We start from the raw sequence: 24,328 nt of genomic DNA on the forward strand, positions 1-24,328 counted from the left end.
CTCTATATACAGACAGTCGGGGACACCTCACCTCTATATACAGACAGTCGGGGACACCTCACCTCTATATACAGACAGTCGGGGACACCTCACCTCTATATACAGACAGTTGGGGACACCTCACCTCTATATACAGACAGGGACGGGGACACCTCACCTCTATATACAGACAGTCGGGGACACCTCACCTCTATATACAGACAGTCGGGGACACCTCACCTCTATATACAGACAGGGACACCTCACCTCTATATACAGACAGGGACCCCTCACCTCTATATACAGACAGTCGGGGACACCTCACCTCTATATACAGACAGGGACGGGGACACCTCACCTCTATATACAGACAGTCGGGGACACCTCACCTCTATATACAGACAGTCGGGGACACCTCACCTCTATATACAGACAGGGACGGGGACACCTCACCTCTATATACAGTCGGGGACACCTCACCTCTATATACAGACAGGGACACCTCACCTCTATATACAGACAGGGACACCTCACCTCTATATACAGACAGTTGGGGACACCTCACCTCTATATACAGACAGGGACGGGGACACCTCACCTCTATATACAGACAGGGACGGGGACACCTCACCTCTATATACAGACAGTCGGGGACACCTCACCTCTATATACAGACAGGGACGGGGACACCTCACCTCTATATACAGTCGGGGACACCTCACCTCTATATACAGACAGGGACACCTCACCTCTATATACAGACAGGGACACCTCACCTCTATATACAGACAGTTGGGGACACCTCACCTCTATATACAGACAGGGACGGGGACACCTCACCTCTATATACAGACAGGGACGGGGACACCTCACCTCTATATACAGACAGTCAGGGACAGGTAGAGTCTATAGAGAGGTCACCTCACCTCCATATACACAGTCAGGGACAGGTACTCAGTGACAGTTGATAGACAGGAAGTAGGGTCCGGCTGTCTATGGTGTTGGTTTGTATAGAAGGAGCGACAGCCAGGGGCAATCCATGAGACAGTGGGAGAGAGTGGGAGACCTTTCGGAGAAGGGTTTGGAGGAGAAGTGACAGTCAGAGAGTGGGGAGACCTCTTCCAGAAGGGGTTTGGAGGAGAAGTGACAGTCAGAGAGTGGGGAGACCTCTTCCAGAAGGGGTTTGGAGGAGAAGTGACAGTCGTAGGTTGGGTTAGAGATGAATGGGGAGGGATTCTGAGAGTTCTTGGCATCCTGCTGAGAGACATCAAGAATGAACAAGTCAGAGCGGAGAGGCGGGGGCTGGGAGTGGGGATTGTAGAAGGATCAGGGAGGCTGTGGATGTAGATCTGGATCGGAATGAGCCGACTCCTGAAAGAGTCTTGTTTCTTGAGATCCGACACCTTGGTGAACGAGGAGGAGATTGGATCTGGTTCTGAATGAGGAGCTTCTTTGAAGAGATTCTGGAGATCTGCCACCTTGGTGGGCAGAGGAAAGTTCTGATCTGGTTCTGCATGAGTGGATTTCTGGAGGAATAGAATTGCTGAACATTTGCTACTTTGGAGGACACAGAAAAGTTTGGATCTGGTTTTGGATGAGAAGATTCTTGGAAGCGTCCGAGATCCAAGACGTTGGTGGACACAGTCTAGTTCTGATCTGGTTCCAAATGAGCACATTCTTGGAAGAGTTGGATTTCTGGTGATCTGAGACTTTGATGGACACGGGAGAGTTCTGATCTGGGACCTTGGTGGACACAGTACAGTTCTGATCTGGGACCTTGGTGGACACAGTACAGTTCTGATCTGGGACCTTGGTGGACACAGTACAGTTCTGATCTGGGACCTTGGTGGACACAGTACAGTTCTGATCTGGGACCTTGGTGGACACAGTACAGTTCTGATCTGGGACCTTGGTGGACACAGTACAGTTCTGATCTGGGACCTTGGTGGACACAGTACAGTTCTGATCTGGGACCTTGGTGGACACAGTACAGTTCTGATCTTGTCCAATATGATCAAATTCTTGGAAGTTTCAGATTTCCAGGAGATCCTAGCCCTTGGTGGATATAGGAGAGTCCTGGCTTGGTTCTGAATGAGCGGATTCCTGGAAGAGCCAGATTGCATAATGTCTGCTACTTTGGTGGATACAGAAGAGTTTGGATCTGGTTTTGATTGAGAAGATTCCCGGAAGAAGCTGGATTCTGGAGATCCAGGACCTTGGTGGACGTGGGAGAGTTTGGATCTGGTTCTGAATGAACATATACTTGGAAGCATCAGATTTTTGGAGATCTGAGACTTTGGTGGACGCGGGAGAGGTCGGTTTTGGTCTTGAATGAACAGATTACTGGAGTTTGGAGCCACTCCAGATTCTGGATCCATTTCCTGCTCTGGATTACATCTTTTCCTATTGTGACCATGTTTTGCCGGAACCACCGCAGCCGTGTCACTGTGGCCCGATGTTCTGCTATGGAGATGGAGATCCGGAGGGGGCGATTCCGGAGGAGTATGCTCATCGATACCCCCCAGGTATGAACCCATAGAGCTTCTCACACTCCTCGTTATGTATGTCTTATGAAGAGCCATAACGTGGGGCCAAGGCTGACATGTTACCTTCATCCATAACGTGGGGCCAAGGCTGACATGTTACCTTCATCCATAACGTGGGGCCAAGGCTGACATGTTACCTTCATCCATAACGTGGGACCAAGGCTGACATGTTACCTTCATCCATAACGTGGGGCCAAGGCTGACCTGTTACCTTCATCCATAACGTGGGGCCAAGGCTGACCTGTTACCTTCATCCATAACGTGGGGCCAAGGCTGACCTGTTACCTTCATCCATAACGTGGGGCCAAGGCTGACATGTTACCTTCATCCATAACGTGGGGCCAAGGCTGACATGTTACCTTCATCCATAACGTGGGGCCAAGGCTGACATGTTACCTTCATCCATAACGTGGGGCCAAGGCTGACATGTTACCCTCATCCTTAACGTGGGGCCAAGGCTGACATGTTACCTTCATCCATAACGTGGGGCCAAGGCTGACATGTTACCTTCATCCATAACGTGGGGCCAAGGCTGACCTGTTACCTTCATCCATAACGTGGGGCCAAGGCTGACATGTTACCTTCATCCATAACGTGGGGCCAAGGCTGACCTGTTACCTTCATCCATAACGTGGGGCCAAGGCTGACCTGTTACCTTCATCCATAACGTGGGGCCAAGGCTGACATGTTACCTTCATCCATAACGTGGGGCCAAGGCTGACCTGTTACCTTCATCCATAACGTGGGGCCAAGGCTGACATGTTACCTTCATCCATAACGTGGGACCAAGGCTGACATGTTACCTTCATCCATATCGTGGGGCCAAGGCTGACATGTTACCTTCATCCATAACGTGGGGCCAAGGCTGACATGTTACCTTCATCCATAACGTGGGGCCAAGGCTGACATGTTACCTTCATCCATAACGTGGGGCCAAGGCTGACATGTTACCTTCATCCATAACGTGGGGCCAAGGCTGACATGTTACCTTCATCCATAACGTGGGGCCAAGGCTGACATGTTACCTTCATCCATAACGTGGGGCCAAGGCTGACATGTTACCTTCATCCATAACGTGGGGCCAAGGCTGACATGTTACCTTCATGGAGTTACTTGGTTAGTAGAATCACCTTAAAGGGCAAGTCCACACAAATTGGGGGTTTATCAGTTATAGGTGGAGTCTGCTGAGTTACATGCACGTTTCTAGGCACCAAGATATCCCTGATCTGCTAGTTACTCCTACCTTGTAGAAGATCCTACAGGAATACACAGCAAAATAATCAGTGTAGGGATGCTGGAAACCCTCATAATGGGCACAGCAGGTGTACAGACCCGGGAACTCGGCACAGGGATGGTGGGAACCCCTCATAATGGGCACAGCGGGTGTACAGACCCGGGAACTCAGGACAGGGACGGTGGGAACCCCTCAAAACGGGCACAGATGTTGTACAGACCCGGGAACTCGGCACAGGGATGGTGGGAACCCCTCATAAAGGGCACATCGGGTGTGCAGACCCAGGAACTCAGCACAGGGATGGTGGGAACCCCTCAAAACGGGCACAGATGTTGTACAGACCCGGGAACTCGGCACAGGGATGGTGGGAACCCCTCATAAAGGGCACATCGGGTGTACAGATCCGGGAACTCAGCACAGGGGGATGGTGGGAACCCCTCATAATGGGCACAGCGGGTGTACAGACCCGGGAACTCAGCACAGGGACGGTGGGAACTCCTCACAATGGGCACAGCGGGTGTACAGAACCAGGAACTTGGCACAGGGATGGTGGGAACCCCTCATAATGGGCACAGCGGGCGTACAGACCCGGGAACTTGGCACAGGGATGGTGGGAACCCCTCATAATGGGCACAGCGGGTGTACAGACCCGGGAACTTGGTACAGGGATGGTGGGAACCCCTCACAATGGGCACAGCGGGTGTACAGACCCGGGAACTCAGCACAGGGATGGTGGGAACCCCTCATAAAGGGCACATCGGGTGTACAGACCCGGGAACTCAGCACAGGGATGGTGGGAACCCCTCATAAGCAAGCTGGAACATCTCTCTGTCCTCTGATCTTTACCTGTCTCATACACTTACTCCCCCTGAACCCTAACACTACATGAACCCCTTCAGCAGGTTAGTACTCCTCTCTGGGGACAGAATCTCCCACCTCATCTGTATACCCATTGGGGGATAATGGTCGGTATGTTCAGGTCTTACTGCCGTTCATGTGTGGTGCTGTTCATGTGTGGTGCTGTTCATGTGTGGTGCCATTCATGTGTGGTGCCGTTCATGTGTGGTGCTGTTCAGGTGTGGTGCCGTTCATGTGTGGTGCTGTTCAGGTGTGGTGCCGTTCAGGTGTGGTGCCGTTCAGGTGTGGTGCCGTTCAGGTGTGGTGCTGTTCAGGTGTGGTGCCGTTCAGGTCTTACTGCTGTTCAGGTGTGGTGCTGTTCAGGTGTGGTGCTGTTCAGGTGTGGTGCCGTTCATGTGTGGTGCCGTTCATGTGTGGTGCCGTTCAGGTGTGGTGCCGTTCATGTGTGGTGCCGTTCATGTGTGGTGCCGTTCATGTGTGGTGCCGTTCAGGTGTGGTGCCGTTCATGTGTGGTGCCGTTCAGGTGTGGTGCCGTTCATGTGTGGTGCCGTTCATGTGTGGTGCCGTTCAGGTGTGGTGCCGTTCATGTGTGGTGCCGTTCATGTGTGGTGCCGTTCAGGTGTGGTGCCGTTCATGTGTGGTGCCGTTCAGGTGTGGTGCCGTTCATGTGTGGTGCCATTCATGTGTGGTGCCGTTCAGGTGTGGTGCTGTTCAGGTGTGGTGCTGTTCATGTGTGGTGCTGTTCAGGTGTGGTGCAGATTGCAGGAACTGGGCAGTTGGACTCTTCAGTAAAATCTTCCCTTTCCAGGGTCGGTATAGGACAGCGGGAACCTTTGATTCGTCTTCCATCCCCAATCATCGCGGCACACATCATACGTGATGACGTCACCGGGTCCTGGGTGCGATGGAGGGCAGGGGTGTGACTGGCGCTTGTTTTTTTGTTATTATTGGTTGGATTAGGACTTGTTCACACTTGTCAGTGTTTTTGTGGAATCTCATTCATTACTATCTGAATTGTTCACATTCATTCGCTGCAGCCTCGAGTGTCTGCAAAACACGGGACAATGAAGTGTTTATGTGCATTTAAAGTGGAACTCCGGGGGGCAAAACCTTACATTTAAATAATCAATAGCTACAAGAGATACAAATCTGCATTGTGTGCACTAAATGTTGTCGCAAATCTAGCTATTACCTTGTAAACGTAGTGCTGACATCATCACTGTGCTGTACATAGCCTGTGCTGAGAGCTGTGGGAGGGATCCAACAGGCTCCACACCCACTACAGAAAACTACAGGAGTGGTGGAGTCCTGACCTGTTGTATGAGGTATGAGGTCTTCTCTGGTTTGAGGTCTTCTCATCCAACATCAGTGCCCGACCTTAACCCTATGGAACACCTTCCGTATGAGGTCTTCTCATCCAACATCAGTACCTGACCTTAACCCTATGGAACACCTTCCGTATGAGGTCTTCTCATCCAGCATCAGTGCCTGACCTTAACCCTATGGAACACCTTCCGTATGAGGTCTTCTCATCCAACATCAGTGCCCGACCTTAGCCCTATGGAACACCTTCCGTATGAGGTCTTCTCATCCAACATCAGTACCTGACCTTAACCCTATGGAACACCTTCCGTATGAGGTCTTCTCATCCAACATCAGTGCCTGACCTTAGCCCTATGGAACACCTTCCGTATGAGGTCTTCTCATCCAACATCAGTGCCCGACCTTAACCCTATGGAACACCTTCCGTATGAGGTCTTCTCATCCAACATCAGTGCCTGATCTTAACCCTATGGAACACCTTCCGTATGAGGTCTTCTCATCCAACATCAGTGCCTGACCTTAACCCTATGGAACACCTTCCGTATGAGGTCTTCTCATCCAACATCAGTGCCTGATCTTAACCCTATGGAACACCTTCCGTATGAGGTCTTCTCATCCAACATCAGTGCCTGACCTTAACCCTATGGAACACTTTCGGTATGAGGTCTTCTCATCCAACATCAGTACCTGACCTTAGCCCTATGGAACACCTTCCGTATGAGGTCTTCTCATCCAACATCAGTGCCTGACCTTAGCCCTATGGAACACCTTCGGTATGAGGTCTTCTCATCCAACATCAGTGCCTGACCTTAACCCTATGGAACACCTTCGGTATGAGGTCTTCTCATCCAGCATCAGTGCCTGACCTTAACCCTATGGAACACCTTCCGTATGAGGTCTTCTCATCCAGCATCAGTGCCCGACCTTAACCCTATGGAACACCTTCCGTATGAGGTCTTCTCATCCAACATCAGTGCCCGACCTTAGCCCTATGGAACACCTTCGGTATGAGGTCTTCTCATCCAGCATCAGTGCCCGACCTTAACCCTATGGAACACCTTCGGTATGAGGTCTTCTCATCCAACATCAGTGCCCGACCTTAACCCTATGGAACACCTTCGGTATGAGGTCTTCTCATCCAGCATCAGTGCCTGACCTTAACCCTATGGAACACCTTCGGTATGAGGTCTTCTCATCCAACATCAGTGCCCGACCTTAACCCTATGGAACACCTTCCGTATGAGGTCATCTCAACCAACATCAGTACCTGACCTTAACCCTGTGGAACACCTTCTGTATGAGGTCTTCTCAACCAACATCAGTACCTGACCTTAACCCTGTGGAACACCTTCCGTATGAGGTCTTCTAATCCAACATCAGTACCTGACCTTAACCCTGTGGAACACCTTCCGTATGAGGTCTTCTAATCCAACATCAGTGCCTGACCTTAACCCTGTGGAACACCTTCCGTATGAGGTCTTCTCAACTAACATCAGTGCCTGACCTTAACCCTATGGAACACCTTCTGTATGAGGTCTTCTCATCCAACATCAGTGCCTGACCTTAACCCTGTGGAACACCTTCCGTATGAGGTCTTCTCATCCAACATCAGTGCCTGACCTTAACCCTATGGAACACCTTCGGTATGAGGTCTTCTCATCCAGCATCAGTGCCCGACCTTAACCCTATGGAACACCTATGGTATGAGGTCTTCTCATCCAGCATCAGTACCTGACCTTAACCCTATGGAATACCTTCGGTATGAGGTCTTCTCATCCAGCATCAGTACCTGACCTTAACCCTATGGAACACCTATGGTATGAGGTCTTCTCATCCAACATCAGTGCCTGACCTTAACCCTATGGAACACCTTCGGTATGAGGCCTTCTCATCCAACATCAGTACCTGACCTTAACCCTATGGAACACCTTCCGTATGAGGTCTTCTCATCCAACATCAGTGCCTGACCTTAACCCTATGGAACACCTTCGGTATGAGGTCTTCTCATCCAGCATCAGTACCTGACCTTAACCCTATGGAACACTTTCGGTATGAGGTCTTCTCATCCAACATCAGTGCCTGACCTTAACCCTATGGATCACCTTCCGTATGAGGTCTTCTCATCCAACATCAGTACCTGACCTTAACCTAATGGAACAGCTTTGGTATGAGGTCTTCTCATCCAACATCAGTGCCTGACCTTAACCCTATGGAACACCTTCCGTATGAGGTCTTCTCATCCAACATCAGTGCCTGACCTTAACCCTATGGAACACCTTCTGTATGAGGTCTTCTCAACCAACATCAGTACCTGACCTTAACCTAATGGAACAGCTTTGGTATGAGGTCTTCTCATCCAACATCAGTGCCTGACCTTAACCCTATGGATCACCTTCCGTATGAGGTCTTCTCATCCAACATCAGTGCCTGACCTTAACCCTATGGAACACCTTCGGTATGAGATCTTCTCATCCAACATCAGTGCCTGACCTTAACCCTATGGAACACCTTCTGTATGAGGTCTTCTCAACCAACATCAGTACCTGACCTTAACCTAATGGAACAGCTTTGGTATGAGGTCTTCTCATCCAACATCAGTGCCTGACCTTAACCCTATGGAACACCTTCCGTATGAGGTCTTCTCATCCAACATCAGTACCTGACCTTAACCTAATGGAACAGCTTTGGTATGAGGTCTTCTCATCCCAAAGGTGTTCAGTAGGTTTGAGGTCATGAAGAGACTCGAGTGTCCTGCACAGAACCCTGACCTCAACCTTCCTGAACACCTTTGGGATGAATTGGAATGCCAGTGGTGAGCCAGGTCTTCTCATCCAACATCAGCACCTGACCTCAGAAATGGGAAAAATTCCCACAGACACCTTCCAAAATCTTGTGGAAAGTCTTCTCAGGAGAGTGGTGAATGGTAAAACCACAGTGGGTTGGGGAATGGGGCAGCTCCCTATTGATGATCTTGGTTAAGAATAGGGATATCCTACAAGCACGCAAAGGTTTGATGACTGGGTGTCCACAAAAGGGGCCCAACTCTAAATTAATGTCCATTGTTTTGGAATGGGAGGTCCAATGGGCTCATAAAAGTGTAATAGTCAGATGTCAGCAAAGAGAGGGCAACTTCATATTAATGGCCATGGCTTTATAATGGGATGTCTGATGAGTTCATTTAGGTGTGATGGTCAGGTGTCTACAAAAGGAGCCCAACTCCATGTTAATAGCCATGGTTTTGGAGTTGGAAGTCCAATGATTTCATTTGGGTGTGATGGCAAGATGTTCACAAAAGAGGGGCCAATGACATATTAATGTCTCTGGTTTTATAACGGGATGACAGATAAGCCCATATAGGTATGGTGGTCAGGTGTCCACAAAGGGATGGGGCCAACTCCATGATAAGGGTCATGATTTTGGGATGGCATGCCCATTGGTTTCACATCGGTGTGATGGCTGGGTTTCCTCAAAGAAGGGCCAACACCATATTATTATTCATGTTTTTTAATGGGACGTCTAATGAGCCCATGTAGGTGTGATGGTCCGGTGTCTACAAAAGGGGGCAACACCATATTAACAACAATGGTTTTGGAATGGAACATCAGTTCATATAGGTGTCATGGTCTGCTATCCTCAAAGAAGGACCAACTTCATATTAATTGGCCATGGTTTTGGAATGGGACATCCAATGAGTTAATATAGGTGTCAAGGTCAGGTATCCACAAAGAAGGACCAACTCCATATTAATGGTCATGGTTTTTAGTGGGATTTCTACTGAGCCGACTGTATATAGGTTTGATGGTCAGGTGTCGACAACGGGAGGAACCCCATATTAGTGACTATGGTTTTGGAATGGGACATCCAATGAGTTCACATAGGTGTCAAAGTCAGATGTCCTCAAAGAAGGGACAATTCCATATTAATGTTCGTGGTTTTTAACAGGATGTCTAACGAGCCCATATAGGTGTGTACAAAGGTGGTCAACCCCATATCAGTGACCATGGTTTTGGAATGAAACATCCAATGAGTTCATACAAGTGTGATGGCCAGGTTTCCACCAAGAAGGGCAAATTCCATATTAATGTCCACGGTTTTTAATGGGATTTCTAATGAGCCTATATACTGTAGGTGTGATGGTCAGGTGTCTATAAAGGGGGCCAACCCCATATCAGTGACCATGGTTTTGGAATGGGACATCCAATGAGTTCACATAGGTGTCAAAGTCAGGTGTCCTTAAAAAAAAAGCCAAGTCCATATTAATGTTCATGGTTTTTAGGGGATGACTAATGAGCCCATATAGGTGTGATGGTCAGGTGTCTACAAAGAGGAGCCTCTCCCTGTGAATGTCTGCGGTCTTACAATGGGACTTCCAAGGAGCCCATATACTGTAGATGTGATGGTGGGATATCCACAAAGGGGCCACCTCCACATTAATGGCCATGCTTTTATAACGGGATGTCCAATGAGGTGATGTAGATGTGATGGTCAGGTGTCTACAAAGAGGAGCCTCTCCCTATGAATGTCTGCGGTCTTACAATGGGACTTCCAAGGAGCCCATATACTGTAGATGTGATGGTGGGATATCCACAAAGGGGCCACCTCCACATTAATGGCCATGCTTTTATAATGGGATGTCCAATGAGGTGATGTAGATGTGAGGGTTAGGTGTATGGAGACATGTGGCCATCAGGTGTAGGTATGAACAGACTGTGTGGTAGAATGCTGACATACTCCGTGTTTATCTGGAACACGTCAATGAGTGGAGACATTTCTGAGAACGGTTTGATAAATAGAAGTTGATATCTGCCAACAATTTCCGGCTCGTATAAAGCGGCCGCAGTGATCAGAAAAGGCCGGAGCAGATTTGTAATCTGTATCTGCATTCCTGGCAGGAGGTAGCAGCAATCATTAACAGGTCATTCAGGAGCCGGAATGGTAAATCCCCTGAACTCTCCATTCCTCCTCCCTCTGCAATGAGCTGCACTCTACATGTCAACATGGAGGAAGTTGTTGTCACCCCCCGGGGTGTGTGGGAGCAGTCATGATTCCGGTCATAGAGGATTTCCACTTGGTGGGATCTTTGCTCTGACTCATATGACGTCCGTGTTCCTGGCGTATTCCTGTCCCAGCATGTCCGCCCCCGTATCAGGAGGCTGTGACTGGGTGATGGTACAAAGCCCCAGCTGGGTGAATAATACAATCTCTATCAATGGCTCATTTGTCTTCTATAATCCAGAACTGCTAAGCACTGCGATTATGGATCACCAGCCCAAGATATCTCTGTTCCAGGACAACGGGTTCATTCCAGATCCTGTATGTAATGTGCCCCTGATCCCTCAAATTCCAGACTTCTTCTATAACATGACCTGATCCCCTGGATATGATACTTCTTCTGTAACATGTTCCTCATCCCCTGGATCCTAGATTTCTTCTATAACATACAGTGAAGGAAATGCGTATTTGCTCCCCGGCTGATGTTGAACGTTCGCCCCTCACACAGAAATGATCGGTCTAACAATGGAATGTTCGCCCCTCACACAGAAATGATCGGTCTAACAATGGAATGTTCTCCCCTCACACAGAAACGATCGGTCTAACAATGGAATGTTCGGTGTAACACTGAGAGACAGAATACAACAACAAATTCAGCAGAAATGCGTCTAACAAATGATGACGGATCTGCATGTTCATGAGGGAAAGAAGGATTTGATCCCCTATCATTCAGCAGGATTTCTGGCTCCCAGGTGTCTCTCATACAGGTAACAAGCTGAGATTAGAAGCAGTCTCTTAAAGGGAGTGCTGCTAATCTCATTGTGTTCCCTGTATAACAGACACCTGTCCACAGGAGCCATCAAACCATCAGATTCCAAACTCTCCACCATGGCAAAGACCAAAGAGCTGTCCAAGGAGGTCAGGGACAAGATGGTAGACCTACACAAGGCTGGACTGGGCTACCAAACTATGGCCAAGCAGCTTGGTGAGAAGGTGACAACAGTTGGTGCAATCATTCACAAATGGAAGAAACACAAAACAAGTGTCAGTCTCCCTAGGTCTGGTGCACCATGCAAGATCTCCCCTCGTGGAGTGTCAATGATCATGAGAACAGTGAGGAATCATCCCAGAACTACATGTGAGGATCTTGTCAATGATCTCCAGGTAGCTGGGACCACAGTCACCAAGAAAACAATTGGTAACACACTACGCCGACAAGGACTGAAATCCTGCAGTGCCCGCAAGGTCCCTCTGCTCAAGAAAGCCCATGTCCAGGCCCGTCTGAAGTCTGCCACTGAACATCTGAATGATGCCGAGGAGGACTGGTGGGAAGTGTTGTGGTCAGAGGAGACCAAAATCCAGCTCTTTGGAATCAACTCAACTCGCCGTGTTTGGAGGAGGAGGAATGCTGCCTATGACCCCAAGAACACCATCCCAACTGTGAAACATGGTGGGGGAAACATTCTGCTTTGGGGGGGGTTTCTGCTAAGGGGACCAGACAACTGCAGCACATCAAAGGGACGATGGACGGGGCAATGTACCCTCAAATCTTGGGTGAGAACCTTCTTCCCTCAGCCAGGGCATTGAAAATGGGTGGTGGATGGGTGTTCCAGCATGACAATGACCCAAAACACACGGCCAAGGCAACAAAGGAGCGGCTCAAGAAGAAGCACATTAAGGTCCTGGAGTGGCCTAGCCAGTCTCCACATCTTCATCCGATGGAAAATCTGTGGAGGAGCTGAAAGTTCGAGTTGCCAAACATCAGCCACCAAACCTTAATGACTTGGAGAGGATCTGCCAAGAGGAGTGGGCCAAAATCCCTCCTGAGATGTGTGCGAACCTGGGGGCCAACTCCAGGAAACGTCTGACCTCTGTGATGACCAACAAGGGATTGGCCACCAAGTACTAAGTCATGTTTTGTGAAGGGGATCAAATCCTTCTTTCCCTCATGAACATGCAGATCCGTCATCATTTGTTAGACGCATTTCTGCTGAATTTGTTGTTGTATTCTGTCTCTCAGTGTTACACCGAACATTCCATTGTTAGACCGATCGTTTCTGTGTGAGGGGCGAACGTTCCATTGTTAGACCGATCGTTTCTGTGTGAGGGGCGAACATTCCATTGTTAGACCGATCATTTCTGTGTGAGGGGCGAACATTCCATTGTTAGACCGATCATTTCTGTGTGAGGGGGAACATTCCATTGTTAGACCGATCATTTCTGTGTGAGGGGCAAACATTCCATTGTTAGACCGATCGTTTCTGTGTAAGGGGCGAACATTCCATTGTTAGACCGATCGTTTCTGTGTGAGGGGCGAACATTCCATTGTTAGACCGATCGTTTCTGTGTGAGGGGCGAACATTCCATTGTTAGACCGATCGTTTCTGTGTGAGGGGCGAACATTCACCATCAGCAGGGGAGCAAATACGCATTTCCTGCACTGTATTCCTTACCCCCCAAATCCCAGACTTCTTCTATAATATGACCCAATCCCCTGGATATCGTACCTCTTCTATGACATGATCCTTATCTCCTGGATTCCAGACTTCTATAATATATTCCTCACCCCCCAGATCCCAGACTTCTTCTATTACATGACCTTGACCCCCTAGCTATCATACCTCTTCTATAACATGCTCCTCATCCCCTGGATCTAGACTTCATCTATAGCATGACCAGGGGCGGACTGACAACTCATGGGGCCCCCGGGCAATAGGGGATCATGGGGCCCCTGTGTCCTTGCCCACACTCAAAGCACACCCAAAAAAGCCTATAAAAAGGTACCAGGGGCATTTCATGGGGCCCCCTTACTGACCCCGGGCCCTCTGGCAGTGCCCGAGTGCTCAAATGGTCAGTCCGCCCCTGAGCATGACCCAATCCCCTGAATATGATACCTCTTCTATAACATGACCCAATCCCCTGAATATCATAAGTCTTCTATAAAATGTTCCTCTTGCCCAGTATCCCAGACTTCTATAAAATGACCCGATCCCCTGGACATCATGCCTCTTCTATAACAATTTCCTCATCCCCTGGATCAAAGTCTTCTTCTATAGGATGACCCGATCCCCTGGATATTATACCTTTTCCATAACATGTTCCTCACCCCCTGGATCAAAGTCTTCTTCTATAGGATGACCCGATCCCCTGGATATTATACCTTTTCCATAACATGTTCCTCACCCCCTGGATCCAAGTCTTCTTCTATAGGATGACCCGATCCCCTGGATATTATACCTTTTCCATAACATGTTCCTCACCCCCTGGATCCAAGTCTTCTTCTATAGGATGACCCGATCCCCTGGATATTATACCTTTTCCATAACATGTTCCTCACCCCCTGGATCCAAGTCTTCTTCTATAGGATGACCCGATCCCCTGGATATTATACCTTTTCCATAACATGTTCCTCATCCCCTGGATCCAAGTCTTCTTCTATAGGATGACCCGATCCCCTGGATATTATACCTTTTCCATAACATGTTCCTCACCCCCTGGATCCAAGTCTTCTTCTATAGGATGACTCGATCCCTGGATATTATACCTTTTCCATAACATGTTCCTCACCCCCTGGATCCAAGTCTTCTTCTATAGGATGACCCGATCCCCTGGATATTATACCTTTTCCATAACATGTTCCTCATCCCCTGGATCCAAGTCTTCTTCTATAGGATGACCCGATCCCCTGGATATTATACCTTTTCCATAACATGTTCCTCACCCCCTGGATCCAAGTCTTCTTCTATAGGATGACCCGATCCCCTGGATATTATACCTTTTCCATAACATGTTCCTCACCCCCTGGATCCAAGTCTTCTTCTATAGGATGACCCGATCCCCTGGATATTATACCTTTTCCATAACATGTTCCTCACCCCCTGGATCCAAGTCTTCTTCTATAGGATGACTCGATCCCTGGATATTATACCTTTTCCATAACATGTTCCTCACCCCCTGGATCAAAGTCTTCTTCTATAGGATGACCCGATCCCCTGGATATTATACCTTTTCCATAACATGTTCCTCACCCCCTGGATCCAAGTCTTCTTCTATAGGATGACCCGATCCCCTGGATATTATACCTTTTCCATAACATGTTCCTCACCCCCTGGATCCAAGTCTTCTTCTATAGGATGACCCGATCCCCTGGATATTATACCTTTTCCATAACATGTTCCTCACCCCCTGGATCCAAGTCTTCTTCTATAGGATGACCCGATCCCCTGGATATTATACCTTTTCCATAACATGTTCCTCACCCCCCGGATCTCAGACTTCTTCTTCTATCTGTACTTGGTCCCTTGGATTCTAAATGTCTTCTATAAAGTGTTACTAAACCCTATGGATCCCATACCTCCTCTGTTTATGTAATATGAAAGGAGAAAAAAAGACCAAGGAAAGAGATCCAAAGGTCAAGGGGCCCCAATGAGGACAAACTGCGGCTTAGAAAATAATTAAATCGTTTATTGCAAAATATTAAATAGAAAAATAACACGAAACTGAATGAAATTCAGACCCGACGACCAACAGAGGTACATGAAGGTCAGAGATGACGTAGTTATCCAGGGTGACAACCCCCGCTGAGAAGTCCCAGAAAATAACAGCGGGGACCATAGGTGAGTACAGCAGGAAGCAGCAAACGTAGTCTGGATGGAAGACTTGAATATGAACATGAAGAACAAACAGCAATCTGATGATTAACAACATTATTCCAGCGGCCCCCACCGGCCACCATCTCCCATATCGGTGTCCTAATGGAGGGGGATGTTCAGCACCATCATGGAGCTCTGTAGGGGAGGCAGGGAGCCACTAAAATCTGGAATTACCTGAAAGATTTCCCACTACAAAGTATAATACGGTGTAATCTCACATATATGACGCCGTGGGTGTAATCTCACATGTGTGACGCCGTGGGTGTGATCTCACATACGTGACGCCGTGGGTGTGATCTCACATACGTGACGCCGTGGGTGTGATCTCACATACGTGACGCCGTGGGTGTGATCTCACATACGTGACGCCGTGGGTGTAATCTCACATACGTGCCGCCGTGGGTGTAATCTCACATATATGACGCCGTGGGTGTGATCTCACATATATGACGCCGTGAGATGAATTGCGTGATGAATAGATGGCGGGGAAACCCCTCATAGGAATGATATCATCACTAAAGTCCTTCCAGAATATGAGATTGAAGAATCTGCCAGTCATCTGGATCTCAATGGAGTCATCCTGCCGTATGGCTATCTGGATAGAAATGATATCCCCGAAATTGTCCCGTGACTGCAATGCCCTGCAGAGTGTACAGCAAATACATGCAGTGTATTCCTGGTATATTGGTGAATAAAGGATTGAATGTCACCTGTAGATCAGCTGAGTTGTATCAAATGATGATGTCCATTCAGAAATATACAGGTGAAAGTGGAACAATGAGAATCTGGTGCATTCATTCATTCATTCATTCATTGATTTCAGTGCAGCAACTTAAAAGGTGACACTAATATATGAGACTCATTCCATGCAAAGCAAGATAGTTCCAGCCGTGATTTGTCATCATTGTGATGATTATGGCTTACAGCTCATGAAAACCCCAAATCCACAATCTCAGAAAATGAGAATATTGTGAAAAGGTGGAATAAACTCGGCTCAGTGTCCCACTCTAATCAGCTCATTCAGCCATAACACCTGCAAAGGGTTCCTGAACCTTTAAATGGTCTCTCAGTCTGGTTCAGTAGGAATCCCAATCATGGGAAAGACTGCTGACCTGACACCATCACTGACACCCTCCATAAGGAGGGAAAGCCTCAAAAGGGAATTGCAGAAGAAGTTGGATGTTCCCAAAGTGCTGTATCAAAGCACATTAATAGAAAGTTATGTGGAAGGGAAAAGTGTGGAAGAAAAAGGTGCACAAGCAGCAGGGATGACCGCAGCCTGGAGAGGATTGTCAGGAAAAGGCCATTCAAAAGTGTTGGGGACTTTCACAAGGAGTGGACTGGGGCTGGAGTCAGTGCATCAAGAGCCACCACACACAGACGGATCCTGGACATGGGCTTCAAATGTCGTATTCCTCTTGTCAAGCCGCTCCTGAACAACAAAGAACGTCAGAAGCATCTTACCTGGGCTAAAGAAAAACAGACCTGGTCTGTCCTCAGTGGTCCAAAGTCCTCTTTTCTGATGAGAGCAACTTTTGCATCTCATTTGGAAACTAAGGACCCCGAGTATGGAGGAAGAATGGAGAGGCCCAAGGACCCCGAGTATGGAGGAAGAATGGAGAGGCCCAAGGACCCCGAGTACGGAGGAAGAATGGAGAGGCCCGAGGACCCCGAGTACGGAGGAAGAATGGAGAGGCCCGAGGACCCCGAGTACGGAGGAAGAATGGAGAGGCCCGAGGACCCCGAGTACGGAGGAAGAACGGAGAGGCCCGAGGACCCCGAGTACGGAGGAAGAACGGAGAGGCCCGAGGACCCCGAGTACGGAGGAAGAACGGAGAGGCCCGAGGACCCCGAGTACGGAGGAAGAACGGAGAGGCCCGAGGACCCCGAGTACGGAGGAAGAACGGAGAGGCCCGAGGACCCCGAGTACGGAGGAAGAATGGAGAGGCCCGAGGACCCCGAGTACGGAGGAAGAATGGAGAGGCCCGAGGACCCCGAGTACGGAGGAAGAATGGAGAGGCCCGAGGACCCCGAGTACGGAGGAAGAATGGAGAGGCCCGAGGACCCCGAGTACGGAGGAAGAATGGAGAGGCCCGAGGACCCCGAGTACGGAGGAAGAATGGAGAGGCCCGAGGACCCCGAGTACGGAGGAAGAATGGAGAGGCCCGAGGACCCCGAGTACGGAGGAAGAATGGAGAGGCCCGAGGACCCCGAGTACGGAGGAAGAATGGAGAGGCCCGAGGACCCCGAGTACGGAGGAAGAATGGAGAGGCCCGAGGACCCCGAGTACGGAGGAAGAATGGAGAGGCCCGAGGACCCCGAGTACGGAGGAAGAATGGAGAGGCCCGAGGACCCCGAGTACGGAGGAAGAATGGAGAGGCCCGAGGACCCCGAGTACGGAGGAAGAACGGAGAGGCCCGAGGACCCCGAGTACGGAGGAAGAACGGAGAGGCCCGAGGACCCCGAGTACGGAGGAAGAACGGAGAGGCCCAAGGACCCCGAGTATGGAGGAAGAATGGAGAGGCCCAAGGACCCCGAGTATGGAGGAAGAATGGAGAGGCTCAAGGACCCCGAGTATGGAGGAAGAATGGAGAGGCACAAGGACCCCGAGTATGGAGGAAGAATGGAGAGGCTCAAGGGCCCAGAGTATGGAGGAAGAATGGAGAGGCACAAGGACCCCGAGTATGGAGGAAGAATGGAGAGGCCCAAGGACCCCGAGTATGGGGGAAGAATGGAGAGGCCCAAGGGCCCCGAGTATGGAGGAAGAATGGAGAGGCACACACTGCAAGATGCTTGAAGTCCAGTGTGAAGTTTCCACAGTCTGTGTTGATTTGGGGAGCCATGTCATCTGCTGGTGTTGGCCCACTGTGCTTCATTAAGTCCAGGGTCACCGCAGCCGTCTACCAGGAGATTTTGGAGCACTTCATGCTTCCTTCCGCAGACCAGCTTTATGGGGATGATGACTTCATTTTCCAGCAGGACTTGGCTCCGCCCACACTGCCAAAAGCACCAAAACCTGGTTCAATGACCGTGGGATTACTGTGCTTGATTGGCCAGCAAACTCGCCTAACCTGAACCCCATAGAGAATCTATGGGGCATTGCCAAGAGAAAGATGAGAGACATGAGACCGAACAATGCAGAAGAGCTGAAGGCCGCTATTGAAGCATCCTGGTCTTCCATAACACCTCAGCAGTGCCACAGGCTGATAGCTTCCATGCCACGCCGCATTGAGGCAGGTCAGCCTAGGGTGTTGTGGAAGCGCGCAGAGCATGAAGCGGTGCGGTCAGCCTAGGGTGTTGTGGAAGCGTGCAGAGCATGCAGCGGTGCGGTCAGGTCAGCCTAGGGTGTTGTGGAAGCGTGCAGAGCATGCAGCGGTGCGGTCAGGTCAGCCTAGGGTGTTGTGGAAGCGTGCAGAGCATGCAGCGGTGCGGTCAGGTCAGCCTAGGGTGTTGTGGAAGCGTGCAGAGTTTGCAGCGGTGCGGTCAGGTCAGTGTAGGGTGTTGTGGAAGCGTGAAGAGCATGCAGCGGTGCGGTCAGGTCAGTGTAGGGTGTTGTGGAAGCGTGCAGAGCATGCAGCGGTGCGGTCAGGTCAGTGTAGGGTGTTGTGGAAGCGTGCAGAGCATGCAGCGGTGCGGTCAGGTCAGCCTAGGGTGTTGTGGAAGCGTGCAGAGCATGCAGCGGTGCGGTCAGGTCAGCCTAGGGTGTTGTGGAAGCGTGCAGAGCATGCAGCGGTGCGGTCAGGTCAGTCTGGGGTGTTGTGGAAGCGTGCAGAGCATGCAGCGGTGCGGTCAGGTCAGTGTAGGGTGTTGTGGAAGCGTGCAGAGTTTGCAGCGGTGCGGTCAGGTCAGTGTAGGGTGTTGTGGAAGCGTGCAGAGTTTGCAGCGGTGCGGTCAGGTCAGTGTAGGGTGTTGTGGAAGCGTGCAGAGTTTGCAGCGGTGCGGTCAGGTAAACGTCCCACATCTGGGAATCAAACTTTGTGTGCAGAGCTTGGCAGGGATGCGGACGGGTAAGTGTCTCAAGTCCGGAGATCAGAGGGGACCAGGAAGGACCATCCTGGTATCCATGCAGAGTGTGCCGGGAGGAGGACCGGCGCCAAACAGCCGGAACTGCGCAAGCGTGGGCGTCACCCAATTGTGACGTAACGCGTTTCGCCTGAGTCACGGGACAATTTCGGGGATATCATTTCTATCCAGATAGCCATACGGCCGGATGACTCCATTGAGATCCAGATGACTGGCAGATTCTTCAATCTCAGATTCTGGAAGGACTTTAGTGATGATATCATTCCTATGAGGGGTTTCCCCGCCATCTATTCATCACGCAATTCATCTCACGGCGTCATATATGTGAGATTACACCCACGGCGTCACGTATGTGAGATTACACCCACGGCGTCACGTATGTGAGATTACACCCACGGCGTCACGTATGTGAGATTACACCCACGGCGTCACGTATGTGACATTACACCCACGGCGTCACGTATGTGACATTACACCCACGGCGTCACGTATGTGACATTACACCCACGGCGTCACGTATGTGAGATTACACCCACGGCGTCACGTATGTGACATTACACCCACGGCGTCACATATGTGACATTACACCCACGGCGTCACATATGTGAGATTACACCCACGGCGTCACATATGTGACATTACACCCACGGCGTCACATATGTGACATTACACTCACGGCGTCACATATGTGAGATTACACCCACGGCGTCACATATGTGAGATTACACCCACGGTGTCATATATGTGAGATTACACCGTATTATACATTGTAGTGGAAATCTTTCAGGTAATTCCATATTTCAGTGGCTCCCTGCCTCCCCTACAGAGCACATTCTGGTGCTGAACATCCCCCTCCATCAGGGCATCTATATGGGAGGTGGGGGCCGGTGGGGGCCGCTGGAATAATGTTGTTAATCATCAGATTGCTGTTTGCTCTTCATGTTCATATTTATGTCTTCCATCCAGACTACGTTTGCTGCTTCCTGCTGTACTCACCTATGGTCCCCGCTGTCATGTTCTGGGACTTCTCAGCGGGGGTTGTCACCCTGGATACCTACGTCATCTCTGACCTTCATGTACCTCTGGTGGTGGTCGGGTCTGAACTTCATTCAGTTTCGTGTTATTTTTCTATTTAATATTTTGCAATAAATGATTTACTTATGTTCTAAGCCGCAGTTTGTCCTCATTGGGACCCCCTGACCTTTGGACCTCTTTCCTTGGTCTTTCTTTCTCCTTTCTTAAGCTATGTTTGGTTCTGAGGACACCACCTTGGGCACTCCTCAGTGAGTCGGTTAGCTCCATGTACGATCACTTGGGAATTCCTTTTTTGGAACTCTGTTTTTGATACTTTATTATTCATGGATTAGGGCATCCCGGGTTTTATATTTTTTGTTGTTATCCTCTGTTTATGTACCCGGTCCTCTGGATTCTAGACCTCTATAACATGACCATCCCTGGATTCCAAACGTCTTCTAGAATTGTGTTAATAAACACTAAGGACCCCATACCACTTCTAAAATGTGATCCTTCCCCCCTTGATCTCAGATTTCTTCTATACCATGACCCTGATCCTCTGGATCCCAGACCTCTTCTGTGTCTCCGATCCTCGGGATCCCAGACCTCTTCTGTGTCTCCGATCCTCGGGATCCCAGACCTCTTCTGTGTCTCCGATCCTCGGGATCCCAGACCTCTTCTGTGTCTCCGATCCTCGGGATCCCAGACCTCTTCTGTGTCTCCGATCCTCGGGATCCCAGACCTCTTCTGTGTCTCCGATCCTCGGGATCCCAGACCTCTTCTGTGTCTCCGATCCTCTGGATCCCAGACCTCTTCTGTGTCTCCGATCCTCTGGATCCCAGACCTCTTCTGTGTCTCCGATCCTCTGGATCCCAGACCTCTTCTGTGTCTCCGATCCTCTGGATCCCAGACCTCTTCTGTGTCTCCGATCCTCTGGATCCCAGACCTCTTCTGTGTCTCCGATCCTCTGGATCCCAGACCTCTTCTGTGTCTCCGATCCTCTGGATCCCAGACCTCTTCTGTGTCTCCGATCCTCTGGATCCCAGACCTCTTCTGTGTCTCCGATCCTCGGGATCCCAGACCTCTTCTGTGTCTCCGATCCTCGGGATCCCAGACCTCTTCTGTGTCTCCGATCCTCTGGATCCCAGACCTCTTCTGTGTCTCCGATCCTCTGGATCCCAGGCTTCTTCTATAACATATGATTGGTACCCCAGATCCCCCCTCTTATATTATATGTGACTGATCCACTGGATCCCTTACCTCTTCTACAGTACAATGTGTCACTGATCCCCTGGATCCCAGACTTCTTCTATAACATGTCCTTGATCTACTTAAATTCCATACCTCTTCTATAACCCCTGGATTCCAGACCTTCTATAAAGAACTGTTCCTGATCCCTTGGATCTCAGACTTTTATAACATGTTACTGGTCCCCCGGATCTCATACCTCTTTTTTTTTAGATCACTTTTCTCCTGGACCCCATACCTCTTATATCTCCTGTCCTTGATCCCCTGGACCAGAAGGGCTAGCTATTTAACCTCCATCCTAGTTAAGATGTCTTGAGGGCTAAGCTCTGTTCAGGGGCCACCCCTGTAACTGCCATTTACATGAGCAATCCCCCAGGCCACATACCAGTTCTCCGAGGGCAGGCTATAAAACCCCCTTCTACATGATCAGGTTCTAGGCCCCATTCCAACTCTCCCAAGGTCTGGCTTTGTACCCCCTTCTACATGATCAGGTTCTAGGCCCCATTCCAACTCTCCCAAGGGTTGGCTTTGTACCCCCTTCTACATGGTCAGGTTCTAGGCCCCATTCCAACTCTCCCCAAGGGCTAGCTTTGTACCCCCATCTACATGGTCAGGTTCTAGGCCCCATTCCAACTCTCTCCAAGGGCTAGCTTTGTACCCCCTTCTACATGATCAGGTTCTAGTCCCCATTCCAACTCTCCTCAAAGGCTGGCTTTGTACCCCCTTCTAAAGGTTCTAGGCCCCATTCCATCTCTCCCCAAGGGCTGGCTTTATACCCCCTTCTACATGATCAAGTTCTAGGCCCCATTCCATCTCTCCCCAAGAGATGGCTTTGTACCCTCTTCTACATGATCAAATTCTAGGCCCCATTCCAACTCTCCACAAGGGCTGGCTTTGTACCCCCTTCTAAATGAACAGGCTCCAGGCCCCATCTCAGCTCTCTGAGGGCAAGCTATATAACCTCCACCTACATGAGCAGACCCGAACCCAATCCCAGCTCTCTGAGGGCTGACTATACAACCCCTCTTCTACATAAACAAGCTCTGCGCCCCATTCCAGCTTCCAGGGGCCAGCTATATAACCCCCTTCTACATGAACAGACCTATATCCTTTCTCAGCTCTCCGAGGGCAAGCTATATAGCCTCCACCTACATGAGCAGACCTAGATCCTATCTCAGCTCTCCGAGGGCAAGCTATATAGCCTCCACCTACATGAGCAGACCTAGATCCTATCTCAGCTCTCCGAGGGCAAGCTATATAGCCTCCACCTACATGAGCAGACCCGAACCCAATCCCAGCTCCCTGAGGCCTGACTATATAACCCCCTTCTACATGAACAGGCTTCAGGTCCCATCCCAGCTCTCCAGGGGCCAGCTATATAACCCCCTTCTACATGAGCAGACCTAGATCCTATCTCAGCTGTCCGAGAGCTGACTATATAACCCCATGAACAAGCTCTGGGCCCTTTGCCAGCTCTCCAGGAACCAGCTATATAAGCGCCATCTACTTGGGCAGACCCGGACCCAATCCCAGGTCTCCAAATATGTAACCCCCTTCTATTAAAAAATAAAAGCCATGGGCCCCATCCCAGCTCTCCAACAGCTGGTTGTATACCCCCCATGTACATGAACACTTAGTCGTTGTCTGCCTGCTTCAATACCATTGTGGTGTTGTTGGACCCCTCGCTCCCATGCAATGTATGCTGGGAAAACGGCTCCTTTCCCAAACAGCTGTATGCAGATGCTTTTCTCTTAAAGTGAACCTGTCCCTAATCCCGGAAATTGAGTGTTGAAAAGTGCATTGTCCTGTGAGCCCTGATCAGTAGATCCGGGGATATAAGCGGCTAGTTACCTGCAAATCTCCACCTTTTCTGTGAAGGTCCATTTTAGCCCCACCCCCTTTTTACAGGTCAAGCGAGGGCGTTCACCACATTAAAGATCCAATAAGGATGATCAGGAGGTGAGGGGGCGGGGTCAAGGAATAGTTGAGATTTCCATATAACGGATTGTTGAGAAGCTCCTTCATCAGATACTCAACTGTGTAGATGACAAGTTTGATTTAAAGGGTCAGTCCACCCAGAAGTGATATTTTGGTTGTAGCTGGATAGCCCTGACATTTGTGGTTGAGGAGTAGGATCAGGACATTGGGAGTCTGGTGGGCTATCGCTCTTCTGTCGGTTGTCCTCTACCACAGTTCCTGGTTCTGCCCACCTTTGGGTTCTCCTGCCGCTACAGGGGGTCCTTTCATTTACTGGTTCTTCATAATGTCAAGGTCCAACATGCAGAGTGGGACCATCATGATGGTCGAAGCAACAGGGGTGCAGATCAGTGAACTCTCCCGCCCAATCTGTCAGGGGATGTCTGCTTCCATCACAGCCTTCTCACACAGGAGAGCCCAGAACGTACCTTATTCATTTATCGGAACATTTTGGAGAAGTAAAGGGGGGGATTTGGGGTGTG

General features: G+C 49.8%; 1 protein-coding gene across 2 annotated transcripts in view; it reads left to right on the forward strand.

Moving 5' to 3' along the window:
- The first annotated feature begins 1,289 nt into the window (after nt 1-1,289).
- RTKN (rhotekin) overlaps nt 1,290-24,328 on the forward strand; it is a 100,262-nt gene continuing 77,223 nt past the window's right edge. The window contains exon 1 of one of the 2 annotated variants that reach the window (XM_089663478.1): nt 1,290-2,504. In XM_089663478.1, the coding sequence (XP_089519604.1) occupies nt 2,394-2,504 (111 nt within the window). In that variant the 5' untranslated portion in view covers nt 1,290-2,393. The remainder of the gene's footprint in view (nt 2,505-24,328) is intronic. The other variant, XM_089663474.1, reaches the window with a different exon arrangement.

The sequence above is a fragment of the Staurois parvus genome, unplaced genomic scaffold, assembly GCF_062004578.1.
Source record: "Staurois parvus isolate SC_StPar_1 unplaced genomic scaffold, SC_StPar_1.0 ptg001697l, whole genome shotgun sequence".
NCBI lineage: Eukaryota > Metazoa > Chordata > Amphibia > Anura > Ranidae > Staurois > Staurois parvus.